The sequence below is a fragment of the Ahaetulla prasina genome, chromosome 1 (genome assembly GCF_028640845.1).
Source record: "Ahaetulla prasina isolate Xishuangbanna chromosome 1, ASM2864084v1, whole genome shotgun sequence".
NCBI classification, from domain to species: Eukaryota; Metazoa; Chordata; class Lepidosauria; order Squamata; family Colubridae; genus Ahaetulla; species Ahaetulla prasina.
Window position 1 is genome coordinate 1,852,232 of NC_080539.1, and position 13,623 is coordinate 1,865,854.

At 47.7% G+C, this 13,623-nt stretch overlaps 1 protein-coding gene across 1 annotated transcript in view; it reads right to left on the minus strand.

Annotated features, from left to right (window-relative positions):
- MYO18A (myosin XVIIIA) overlaps positions 1-13,623 on the minus strand; it is a 202,251-nt gene that overhangs the window by 12,191 nt on the left and 176,437 nt on the right. Inside the window, exons 37-39 of the mRNA XM_058163839.1 lie at positions 11,448-11,587; positions 9,241-9,285; positions 2,000-2,122 (exon numbers count right to left, since the gene is read on the minus strand). Of these exons, the coding sequence (XP_058019822.1) occupies positions 2,000-2,122; positions 9,241-9,285; positions 11,448-11,587 (308 nt within the window). The remainder of the gene's footprint in view (positions 1-1,999; positions 2,123-9,240; positions 9,286-11,447; positions 11,588-13,623) is intronic.

The following is a 13,623-nucleotide window of genomic DNA, read 5'->3' on the forward strand; positions in this document are numbered from 1 at the left end:
TGAATCCTTGTCAGAAGGCTGCCAAAGGGAATCACGTGACCACCACCCCCCGGGGACATAGCAACGGTCGTAAATACGAGTCAGTATGGAGATTTTAATCACGTAACGACGGGGAAACTGCAATTGTCGTAAGTGTGAAAAACGCTCGTAAATCTCTTTTTTTTCCCCTGGTACCGCCGTGACTTCAAACGGTCACTAAATGAATGTCGTAAGTCGAGGACTGCCTGTAAGAGATGTCTTCGCGTTTTCCTCTTGGGGGGTGGGGGGTGGAATTGTCTGCAGGGAAGGATAAAAATGGGGAGGGGCCCGATGCCTGAAACCACGCCCCCGCCCCCCAAATGGGAAACCAGTCTCTTCCGACGGAGCAGAAACTGGACTGGCATGGTGCCCAGGCATTGAGGGTAGATCCAGGTGGGCATCTCAGCAGAACCCGAGGGAGGGGGGGCGACCCCGTCTGCTGCCCCTTCCCCAAATAACGGACTCTGGCTTGCAAGTCGGTGCAGGCATATGCCGCTCTGCCCGTGCCGGTGCCAACGAACAGCTTGAAGCTGTTCCTCCATGCGGCGGGTTGCTATGGCAACAGGGGGTCCTATAAATAGCCCGCCTGGTTGCTGGTCACTACCAGAGGATATTGGGGGGGGGGAAATATACAGGGAGGGGGAGGCATTGATGGAGATGCTGAGATCTGGGGGGGGCTTTGGCAAGGTCAGTAGGACCGTGGGATCAGACCGTGGCCTGAAGGGGGGGGATAAAAGAAACGGGCGGGGAGCATGGGACATGTAGTGCAGATGTTTTAACACCAAACTGGTGCTTTTCTCTATTTATCATCCACCTAAACCCCAGAAACGCAGAGAAAAACGGGGTGTAAAATGTCCCTGAGTGGCCTTGCTTTCTTCCAGACTGGGACCCCCAGATTGGGGGCTGCCTGTAAAAAGGGCAGGGGAGCCCCCACCCCAAGTTGCCAGTGCCCTTTCCTCAAGGAAGCGGCCCCTGCCATCAATGGGCCCTTAAGGGAAATCGTGGGGGGGGGGCGGCACAGGAGAGCATGTCACGGGTTTGTGGCTGGGACCCCCGCCCCACAAGAGGGAGGGTCTCAGGAAGGGAGGTGGGAGCACTCAGAGGGGAGCCAACAAGGACCCAGCGAAGAGATGCTTATGGACCCTAGAAAGGTTTAGAAGGAGGGTCTGTGCGCGCACACACACATACACACCAAACACACGTACACAAACACACAACTCTCAACCCAAGGACCAAGAATGGTTCCTCAGGCCTAGAGTTCGAAGGGACCTTGTAGGTCATCTAGTCCAACCCCCCGCCACTGCCCAAGCAGGAGACCCTACAGCATTTCCGACACCTAGGAAGAAGGCCCTGTGTGAAAGGCCAGGGGTCTTGCCACAAGATGTTATAAAAAGGGGATTTTAGAAGCATTCACAGCCAATCTAGCAAGGATTATAGACAGCACTTAATTGTGTTTAAGATTGGGGGCCGATGCACTGATTATATACAGACACGCAGCCAGCTCCCACAATAATCACCTTTCATCAGGAACTGGATGTGTTTAATCAATTAATTAATGAACAATTAATCAGTGGAACGGTTTGCCTCCAGAAGTTGTGGGTGCTCCAAGACTGGAGGTTTTTCCAGAAAAGACTGGACAGCCATTTGTCTGGAATGGAACAGGGGTCACAGTGTCTCCAATCTTGGGAACTCTGAAGATTTGTGGACGATGCTGGCTGGGGGATTCTGGGAGTTGAAGTCTGCCAGTCTTAAAATTCCCAGTTGGACCCCTCTGGTCTAGGGTCTCCTGCTTGAGCAGGGGGTCAGACTAGAAGACCTCCAAAGTCCCCTTCCAACCCTGTCATTCTCTTCCTCTGTTTTCATATACCCAATGCAAGAGGAGGGAACCCCCTGCTCTGGGTCACCAACACGTAGGGTGGGGCCCATTCCCTAACTCAGGAGCCCTCCCCTCCCAACCCCGTGGGAAGGATGCCAAGCTAACCTGCTACTCTTCAAACTGCCATCCTCAGAGACCGACTTGGAAGAGCCCTTGTTTTTCGACAGCCACGATTTCACTCCGTCCACGCGGTCCTCCAGCTCCGAATCAGCGTCCGAGTCTCCCTCGCTGGGGACAAAAAACAGGAAGAGGAGAAATCAAGAGGTGTGTATTTGCCGGCACGAAGGGCAACAGGTACCACCCTTTGGAAAGCCCAGGTAAGAAGGGTTAATCCGCGTTCTGAAATGCCACAATCCCCACGGCCTTCGGACAGTTGCCTGGTTCCTCTCAAGACCAAGGATGGACGGACGGACGGCGTAGTCCTCACCAGCCTTTGGTGTCGATCCCCCGTCGTCAAATTTGATGAGCTCCCCTCATCAAATTTACAGATGACAACCAAGCTGGCAGGAGTAGCCAACGCCCCAGAAGACAAGCTCAGGAGCCCAAAAAAATCTTGTCAGATTTCAACACTGGGCCCTATCTTAACAAAACAGTGTTCCAATATTTGAGGGGCTGCCATAGAGAGAAGGGGGGTCAACCTGTTTTCCAAAGCACCTGAAGGCAGGACAAGAAGCGACGGATGGAAACTAACCAAGGAGAGAAGCAACCTGGAATTAAGGAGAAACTTCCTAACAGTGAAGACAGTTAACCAGTGGAACAGCTTGCCACCAGAAGCGGTGGGTGCTCCATGGGGTTGGACTAGAAGACCTCCAAGGTCTCATCTCTATTCTGTTCTGTTCTGTTGTATTGTATTGTATTGTATTCTATTACTGTACCTTGATGAAGGTATCTTTTCTTTTGTGTACACTGAGAGCCTATGTACCAAGACAAATTCCTTGTGTGTCCAATCACACTTGGCCAATAAAAAATTCTATTCTATTCTATTCTATTCGCTATTCTATTCTATTCTATTCGCTATTCCATTCCATTCTTCATTCCTCTATTCTATTCTATTCTATTCTATTTTTTTATTTATTTTTATTTTATTTGCATTTATATCCCGCCCTTCTCCGAAGACTCAGGGCGGCTTACACTATGTCAGGCAATAGTCTTCATCCATTTGTATACTATATACAAAGTCAACTTATTGCCCCCCAACAATCTGGGTCCTCATTTTACCAACCTTATAAAGGATGGAAGGCTGAGTCAACCTTGGGCCTGGTGGGACTTGAACCTGCAATATTGCAGGCAGTTGCTGTTAATAACAGGCTGCATTAGCCTGTTGAGCCACCAGAGGCCCTATTCTATTCTATTCTATTCTATTCTATTCTATTCTATTCTATTCTATTCCCTATTCTACTCTATTCTATTCACATTTGCAGGAACTGGATGTCTAATCCAGTTCCTTCAAACATGATAGCAATGATGGATGGATGAGTTGAGTTCACAATCTGGAGTTATTTGCCTGACTTCAGACAGCTCACAACACAAGCAATATAAAAATAACGATCTACCAAACAGTAAACAGATGGCGAATCCGGTTAACACACAAAAACCAAACCCTCAGCAGCCCCCTCTGACCCCAAAGCCTGGAAGGAGAGTTCTCCAGGCTTTGCAGACCGACATCGGGGTGGGAGCCCCATGGGGCAACCTCATTCCAGAGGGGAGAGGCGACAGTAGAGAAAGCACATTGGCTGAGCCCCGTCCCCCCCAAAAAATGACACTGTTTAAATGAGAGGGGGGACCCCAAAGCATGCCAACCCTGGCAGATACCACAGGAGAGAGGTGGTCCTATGGACTCATAGAGAAGAAGTGCATTTACGTGCCATTCGAAAGAGACGATGAAAAAAACCCAGAAGGAAACAAAAGGACTAGAAGCGCATCCTCTCCACTTCAATCCAGATAAGAAGGGATTAACACCAGACAAACAATGGAGCAGAAAACAATAGCCTAATCAAGGGAGTGCCACGGAGAAAACCACAGCCCCACCAAAAACTAGAAGGACAAGCTACTGGATCTAAGGAGGGAGCAAACGCCACGCTCATCAGCCCTGCAGAGATTCTATCTGAGAGGGCGTCCCTCAAATAACTAGGCCTTGCCTTTCTTTCCTTCCTTCCTTCCTCCCTCCCTCCTCTTTTCACTTTCTCATTGTCTTCCTTCTTTCACTTTTTTTCCTTTCCTCCCCTTCCTTCCTTCTCCTTTTCCCCTTTCATATTTCCTTTCCTTCCATTTCCCTTCCTTCCTCCCATCTTCCTTCCTCCAACTTTTCCTTTCTTTTCCTTCCTCCCTCCCTCCCTCTTTTCACTTTCTCATTTTTTGTCGTCCTTCTTTCACTTTTTTCCTTTCATTCCCTTCCTTCCTTGTCCTTTTTCCCTTTCACGTTTTTCTTCCTTCCATTTCTGTTCTTTCCTCCCCTCCCTCTTATTTCCCTTCCTTCCTCCCATCTTTCTTCCTCCAACCCTTCCTTTCCTTCCTCCCCTATCCCTCCCTCCTCCCTCCCTTTCTCCTCCCTTCCTTCTCATCTTCCTTCCTTCCTTCCTTCCTTCCTTCCTTCCTTCCTTCCTTCTCATCTTCCTTCCTTCCTTCCTTCCTCTCTCTTTCTCCTTCCTTCCTTCTCATCTTTCTTCCTTCCTTCCTTCTCCTATCGCATCTTCCTCCCTCCCTCTCCTCTCCCTTTCTCCTTCGCTCTTCCTGTTCAGCTTTGCCTTGACTCACAATCCCGGGGCCTTCGCGCCCCCCCTCCCAATCCCCTTCCCCTCCTTCCTTCAGCCAGGAAGCCCACCTCTCCCCAGACCCCTGGTCCTGAATAACTCTGCTCCGCTTTCTCCTGGCTTTCTCCCCTGCCGCCTGCTTGTCGAATTAAGCCAGTGGCAGGGGCCAGAGCGATGGGCTGGTGGTCCCTGGGTAAACTGGAGTTTAGCAGCCACATGGCAGCCGCTGGATTTACGAGGAGGCTGCTGCCAAGCGCAAGCTCCACACGGCCTGATTTACATGCAGGCGTAAACTGCGGGGCCCGTCCGCCTTAAAGCCTCTAAATTTATAAGTGCCGGTGCTCATAGCCGTATTGATTGCCCTGAGCATGGATGCGCCGTTATGCGCGAGATGGGGAGGTGAGGGGGGGGCAGAGAACGCGTCCCTCCATGTTGCGGGCCGTGTCCGTATAAATCTTCGCCGCTAATCCCGAGCTGCTTATCGCTTCCGTTACGATTATAGCCATAACAACGGAATCTATACGGGAATCAGAGTGCTAATTTCTTCCCACCGATGGGGGCTGTAACTCTCCTTCCAGCTTCCCAGGGGAGGGGGCTGAAGTGGGAAAGCTTTGGGGAGGGGGGGTGTTTCCCCCTCACTCCTCCCCCGAAAAAAACAGGGCTCCGTTGCCACGACAGCTTCAGGACTACATCCTTCTGGGTGTGTTCGCTATAGGTAGTCCTCGGCTTATGACCACAACGGAGCCCAACATTTCTGCCGCTAAGCGAGACATTGGTTAAGGGACTTTTGCCCTGTTTCATGACCCTCTCTTGTCACGGTCGTTAAGCGAATCGCTGCAGGTCTTAAAGTAAGTAACACGGTTGGGAAGTGAAGCTGGCTTCCCTACTGCTTGTCAGAAGGTCGCAAAAGGGGACCGTTTTACGGCCTTTCTTGCCACGGTCGTTAAGCGAGCCACTGCAGGCATTAAGTGAATCTGGCTTTCCTGATTCCCAGAAGGCCGCAAAAGGGGATGACATGACCCCGGGACACTGCATCCGTCACAAATCTGGGTCAGTTGCCAAGCATCCAAATTTTGACCACGTGACCATGGGGAATGCTGCAACGGTCGTAAGTGTGAAAAACGGAAGTTGCCGTTGAAACTTCTAAAGGTCGCTAAATGAACGAGGAGTCCCTGTGCACAGGCGAGCATGGCGGCCTCCACCTCTGAGCTTCCCTATTAAATCCAAAGCTATCAACCCTGGAGGTTTTTAAGAAGAGACTGGACAGTCACTTCTCTGAGACGGTATAGGATCTTCTGCTTGAGTAGGGGGATGGACTAGAAGACCTCCGAGGTCCCTTCCAGATCTAATCTGATCGATAAGATTTATTGAAATGGTAAAGGTTCTCCTGCCTGAGCAGAGTGCAGGACTAGAAGACCTCCAAGGTATCTTCCAACTGTTCTGTTCTATTCTATTCTATTCTATTCTATTCTAATTCTATCCTATCCTATCCCATTCTATTACTATTTCTATTTTATTATCTCTTTTATTCATTAAACATGAAACTCAGTTAACTGAACATTCAAAAATGCAGCACAAATACCTTTGATTGGTGCTAATGGTTGATACAGGTTGTTGCCAGCGTCCTAGGTATCAACCAAGTACCTTCTTAAGATGTACGATGTTCCGAGTAGTGCAGTTTTTTGCAGTTCCGCTGGTGTTATTGCAGGAAGCTACAATTTCTTGATGTGTTTTGTAAAATTCTTGGACATGGTACCATGTACCATGTGACAATGGGTTGTTTATTTTTTTTTGTTGTTGTTATTTCCTATCCTATTCTATTTTCATATTCTATTCTCATATTATTCTATTCTATTCTATTCTATTCTATTCTATTCTATGCTATGCTATGTTATGCTATTTTATTCATTCTATTCTATCTATCTACCTTGATGAACGTATCTTTTCTTTTATGTACACTGAGAGCATATGCACCAAGACAAATTCCTGTGTGTCCAATCACACTTGGCCAATAAAATTCTATTCTATTCTATTCTATTCTATTCTATTCTATTCTATTCTATTCTATTCTATTCTATTCTATTATTTCTATTCTATTTTATGCTATTCTATTTCTATTTCTATTCTATTTTATGCTATGCTATGCTGCTATTCTATTCTATTCTATTCTATTCTATTCTATTTCTATTTCTATTCTATTTTATGCTATTCTGAATGTATCTTTTCTTTTATGTACACTGAGAGCAGATGCACCAAAGACAAATTCCTTGTGTGTCCAATCACACTTGGCCAATAAAAAATTCTATTCTATTCTATTCTATTCTATTCTATTCTATTCTATTCTCTATTCCCCGTCCCTCTTTCTCTCTCTCCCTCTCCCCCTGCAAATAAATGCTGGGAGGCCCTCTGTTATTTTTCCGCAGTGAAAAAAAAAAAAGAAGAAGAAGAAGCCGAAGAGCCCTATAAACAAACTCCGGGGGCTGCTGTGATTTTAAATTGTCGGAATTAAACCTCCCGTCAAAGGCAATTTATATCCAGGGTAGCCGTGCCATTAGTTAAACCGGGATGGGAATCGCTGGGGAAGGGACGGAGGCAGACAGAAACAGTCGGGGACATTAATTGTGTGTGACAACAAGGCTCCAGTTGCCCCTAGATCACTGCTAGAGTTGATTACATTTATCATTAGCCGGCCGAGATCTCCCCTTCATCCAGACGGGACCCGGCTGGGGCTTCTCGGAAAGGAAAACAAGCCAGGCCGTCCAAAGAATAGAATAGAATAGAATAGAATTTTTTATTGGCCAAGTGTGATTGGACACACAAGGAATTTGTCTTGGTGCATATGCTCTCAGTGTACATAAAAGAAAAGATACGTTCATCAAGGTACAACATTTACAACACAATTGATGGTCAATATATCAATATAAATCATAAGGATTGCCAGCAACAAGTTATAGTCATACAGTCATAAGTGGAAAGAGATTGGTGATGGGAACTATGAAACGATTAATAGAAGTGCAGATTCAGTAAATAGTCTGACAGTGTTGAGGGAATTATTTGTTTAGCAGAGTGATGGCCTTCAGAAAAAAACTGTTCTTGTGTCTAGTTGTTGGTGTGCACTGCTCTATAGCGTCGTTTTGAGGGTAGGAGTTGAAACAGTTTATGTCCAGGATGCGAGGGATCTGCAAATATTTTCACGGCCCTCTTCTTGATTCGTGCAGTATACAGGTCCTCAATGGAAGGCAGGTTGGTAGCCATTATTTTTTCTGCAGTTCTAATTATCCTCTGAAGTCTGTGTTTTTCTTGTTGGGTTGCAGAACCGAACCAGACAGTTATAGAGGTGCAAATGACAGACTCAAGCAAGGGGGGAAAATAAAAAAATCAAATGAAGACTTTGAGAATTGCGTCTCTGATGCATCTTTGCATCAGGTGGCGTCTCTGCAAGACGGCAACAATTTGGGTTCCTCGGCCAGCCGGCCGTGATCCTGGGTCTTCTTCATTAGGTGACCTGCCTTGATTAACGGAGAGTTGGAAGGGACCTTGGAGGTCATCTAGCCCAACCCCCCCACCCAAGCAGGAGACCCTACTCCGTTTCTGACCGAGGGCAGTCCAGTCTCTTCTTCAAAGCCTCCAGGGATGAGGCTCCCACAACTTCCGAAGGCGAACACTGACTGCGCCAACATTAAGCCCAGATCAAAATCGCTTCATCGAGAGCTAGTCTCTCCATTCGTTTTAGTGACGGTTCAAAGTTACAACGGTATTCAAAAAAAGGACTTAGGACCTTTTTTCGCACTTACGACCGTTGCAGCATTCCCCGTGGTCCACGTGGTCGAAACTCAGATGCCTGGCGACTGACTCGTATTTATGACGGTCGCAGCATCCCGGGGTCACCCGATCCCCTTTTGCGACCTCCTCACAAGCGAAGTCAATGGGGAAGCTGGATTTGCTTAACGACCATGGGACTAACAACGACAGTGATTCGCTTAACGACCGCGGCAGGAAAGTTCGTAAATTTATATTGATATATTGACCATCAATTGTGTTGTAAATGTTGTACCTTGATGAACGTATCTTTTCTTTTATGTACACTGAGAGCAGATGCACCAAGACAAATTCCTTGTGTGTCCAATCACACTTGGCCAATAAAATTCTATTCTATTCTATTCTATTCTAAAGTGGCATGCAACTCGCTTAGGAACCGCCTTGCTTAACAACAGGAATTTAGGGCTCTATTGCGATCATAAGTCGAGGATTACCGGTAACGAGATTCCTTGCTGTGTCCTCTTCCATCCCACCCCCCAAAATTCATTATCCTTCCTAAGCAGAGACATGGAACCAGGCGTTGGTGGTGGTGGGTCTTCATCCCACCCACCTCCCTTTCTCTGACCCAGAGTTAGTTCCATAACGCAGGGTTATCAGGACAGGCTAAGACAAGAGCTAAACACGGGTTAGAGCAGGAACGGTCAGACCCATGCATGTTGAGGCATGCTGCAATGGGAGGGGGGACTGCCCCCTGCCCGCTCCGGCCCGCGGCATGCTTGGGGTTAGGCGTAACACAGCTGCGCTACTAGGAACCCGGGAAAGTCAATTCCTGCTTACAGCTTATTCTTGCGTTTCTGGTACTTGGATACCACGTCCTGCAAACTGGAGAATTGGGTTGGGGGAGAGGGAATTGGGGGTGGGAGGGAGAGGGAGGGAGGGGAAAAAAAGCAAAATAAAATTCACAGCAAAGAAACGGTTTTTTTAAAAAAAGTAAAATCCACCTGGGAGGAAGAGGAAGGAAGGGCGTTAAGAAAGCAAGAGGGAGAATTGAATAGAAAAGGGAGGGAAGGGGAGGAGCAGGGTGAACGGAGGGCGATGGAGGTGGAGGAGGAGGAGGAGGAGGGGAGAATGAAAATGAGAAAAATAGAATAGAATAGAATAGAATAGAATAGAATAGAATAGAATAGAATAGAATAGAATAGAATAGAATAGAATAGAATGAAAGGAAGGAGAAGAAGGAAAAGGAAAGAAGAAAGAGGAGGAGGAGGGGAGAATCAGAAATGAAATGAAATGAAAAAAGGAGAAGGAGGAGAAGGAGAAGGAGAGAAAAGAGAAGGAAGAAAAGGAGAAGGCGTAGAAGAAGAAAGAGAAAAAGAAACAGAAAGAGAAAAGGGAGGGAGAAGAGGAGAAGGAGAAGGAAAAGGAGAGAAGAAAGACAAAAAAGAGGAAGAGGAACAGGAGAAGTAGAAGGAGAAAGAGAAAGAGGAGAGAAAGAAGGAAGGAAAAGAAGGAAGTGAAAGAGGAAAGAAGGAGGAGAAAGAGGGGAGAAAGGAGGAGGAGGAGGAATAATAATAATGATGGAGTCAATTTGGATGGAAAGGAAGCTGGGGGGGGGAGATTCCCAGCTCCTGCAGGGGCCCGAAGGGGAGGAAATGAGGGGTCCGAGTCCTGCAGAAGGCATCCAAGGGGCCGGTCAGAGGCTAAAAGGACCCTCAATTTTCAGAGGTGGTTTTTGCCAATTCACGGCGTGTCCATCATCTTTATGACCCCCTGCGAAACCTCTGGCTGGCCACTGTTGGCCTCAGATGCTCCCCAAGGGAGACCCCAAACTTAGGGGCCAGTTTCAAGAACGTCAGGAAAGTGGAGAAGCCCACAGGAGGTCCTCTCCCTCCCTCCCCCAGCCCCCCACGGAGCCCCAACCACCTACTTCCCTACCCATCCAAGCTTTGAATCTCTGTCTCTCCATCCTTCCATCCATCCAATTTATCTCCTTCCTTCCTTCCTTCCATTCATCCATCTACCCATCCAATTTCTCTCCATCCACCCATTATCTATCTATCTATCTATCTATCTATCTATCTATCTATCTATCTATCATCTTTCTCTCATCCATCCACCCAATTTATCTCCTTCCTTCCTTCTTTCCTTTCTTCCATCCACCTACCCATCCATTCTCTCCATCCATCCATCCGTCCTACCTTCCATTCATCCAATTTATCTTGTTCCTTCCTTTCTTTCTCATCCATCCAGCTACCCATCCAATTTCTCTCTATCCATCCATCCTTCTATCCATCCAATTTATCTCCTTCCTTCCTTCCTTCCATTCATCCATCTACCCATCCAATTTCTCTCCATCCACCCATTATCTATCTATCTATCTATCTATCTATCTATCTATCATCTCTCATCCATCCACCCAATTTATCTCCTTCCTTCCTTCCTTCCATCCATCCATCCGTCCTACCTTCCATTCATCCAATTTATCTTGTTCCTTCCTTTCTTTCTCATCCATCCAGCTACCCATCCAATTTCTCTCTATCCATCCATCCTTCTATCCATCCAATTTATCTCCTTCTTTCCTTTCTTCCATCCATCCATCCATCCATCCTTCCTTCCTTCCATTCATCCAATTTCTTTCCTTCCTTCCTTCCATCCATCCATCTACCCATCCAATTTCTCTCCATCCATCCATCCACCCACCCAGATATCTCTCTCTCTCTCTCTCTCTCTCATCTCTCTCATTCATCCATACAATTTCTCTTCCTCCATTCTTCATTTCACCCCACTTCCCTTCCTTCTAGCCATACTTCATCTATCCACCTGTCCACTGATGCCTATCTATCCTTCCTTCCTTCTCTTTCTTTCTTTCCTTCTTTCTTCCTTTCTTTCTCTTTCCTTCCTTCCACCCCTCCTTCCTCTATTTCTTCCTTCCTCCCTCCCTGCCTGCCTGCCTGACACAGACTATTCCACTAATGTGGTTCGGGTTTCAGGTGCCGCATGGGTGCGCCTGGCGGGACCCCACTCACCAGCCCCCCCTCCCCCACCTGTTGATGAGGTCCTCGTTGTCCTCACTGTCCATCTCGTCCTCAATGGCGGCCTGCAGGTCCCCGATCCGCTTGAAGGCCAGCTTCAGGTCCGCCTGCAGGCTCTGGTTGGCAGCCTCCAAGCTCTCCAGATCCATCTCCTAGGAAGAAGAGACACAGCCGTGTGTGTGTGTGTGTGTGTGTGTGTGTGTGTGTGTGTGTGTGTGTGTGTGTGTGAGCTGCTTCCCCCTGGCATCGCCCTCGGGCACGCAACGGCTCTGCCATCTTCCCACCCGCCCCTTGCACGGCGATCTTGTTCGTACAGCACAGGTAGCTGCTGACTTACAACCACAACTGAGCCCCAAAAGCTCTGCTGTTACGCCAGTTTGGTCCCGTTTTATGACCTTTCCTGCCATAGTTGCCGCTAAGTGAATTCCTGCAGTTTGTTAAACCAGTGGCACGGTTGTTAAGTGAATCCGGATGAAAGTTGCAAAAGGGGATCGCGTGACCCACCCGGGACGCTAAAACCGTCATAAGTATGAGTCAGTTGCTGCAGTGGTGACGTTGCAGCGGTCGTTAAGTGTGGAAAACGGCCATAGCATTTTTTTTCCAGTGCCGCTGTTAACTCTGGACGGTCACTAAAATGGGGCAAGGCTCACTTAACCGATTTCTCACTTAGCAACGTAAATTTTGGGCTCAATTTTGGTTGTAAGGTGAGGACCAGCTGGGCATCTTTCTCTCAGTGGCTGCAGCTTTCCTGCCTTTCCATCCCTTGAGGTGTTGTGTCGACCCTCCTTTCTCCCCCCCACCAGAAATCCACGCCAGGTTGGGCTCTTCCACGGAGCCACGGAAGAAGCTGCTTTTGTGGGGAAGGGGCTGCCTGGTCCCTCCTTCCGGAGGGCTTTGGGGAAGGGATGAAAACCCAGGGAAGATCCCCTGCGCCTCCCCGGTTGTTCTCTCCTGGGTCCCTTTTGCCTTTGGTACTTGGGATGGTGCTGGCAATTGGACTCCCTGGTTCTCATGGGACACCAGCAGGAATTGCCGGATTGTGGTGGGACAACATTCCAGTGGACTCATCCATCCATCTGGAACTCCAGACCTTCCTTCCTTCTTTCTTTGTTTTTCTTTTCTTACTCCCACTTCCCTTTTTTCTTCCTATTTCCCTCCCTCCCTTCCCATTTTCCTTCTTTCCTTCCTTCATTGTCCTTCCTTCCCACTTCCCTTTCTTTCTTGCTATGCCTCCCTTCCCATTTTCCTTCTTTCCTTCCTATTTTTCTTCCCGCTTTCCTTTCTTTCTTCCTATTTCCCTCCCTTCCCATTTTCCTCTCCTTCCTCTATTTCTTCCTTCCTCCTTCCTTCCTTCCCCTACTTCCCTTTCTTCCATCCTAATTCCCATTTCCTCTCCTTCCTCCCTTCCCTTTCTCCCATTTTCTTTTCTTTCTTCCTATTTCCCTCACTCCTTCCCCTCCCTTCTACTTCCCTGTCTTCCTATTTCCCTCCCTCCCTTCCCATTTTCCTTCCTTCCCACTTCCTTTCCTTTCCCCCACTTCCCTTTCTTTCTTGCTATGCCTCCCTTCCCATTTTCCTTCCTTCCTTCCTATTTTTCTTCCCACTTTCCTTTCTTCCTTCCTATTTCTCTCCCTCCCTTCCCATTTTCCTTCCTTCCTTATTTTCCTTCCTTCCCACTTCCCTTTCTTTCTTCCTATGCCTCCCTTTCCATTTTCCTTCCTTCCTTCCTTCCTTCCTATTTTTCTTCCCACATTCCTTTCTTTCTTCCTATTTCTCTCCCTCCCTTCCCTTCCTCCTACTTCCCTTTCTTCCTATTTCCCTCCTTCCCTCCCTTCCCTTCCTGCTACTTCCCTTTCTTCCTGTTTTCCTCCCTTCATTCCAAATATAAAACAACGGTTGCTAAGTTCTCTTACTGTCGCATTGCTAACAATGGGAAAAGCCACAATTTGAAATTATTTATCTATCTATCTAATTTAATAAGGAGGTAAGGAGACCCCTCAAGAGCCACACCCTGCAGGTGCCCTCGAGAAAGTCGCCTGCCACCTGCCCTTGTGCCCCCTTTAACCGAACAAACGTTTTCTTGGAGAAAATGCTTATTCCTTAATTTGTGCCCTTTACCTAAGAGCTCCGTCCACGCAGACTTCAGCTGATGATGCATTGCTTGATCTTATGATAAGGAAGCGTTTAG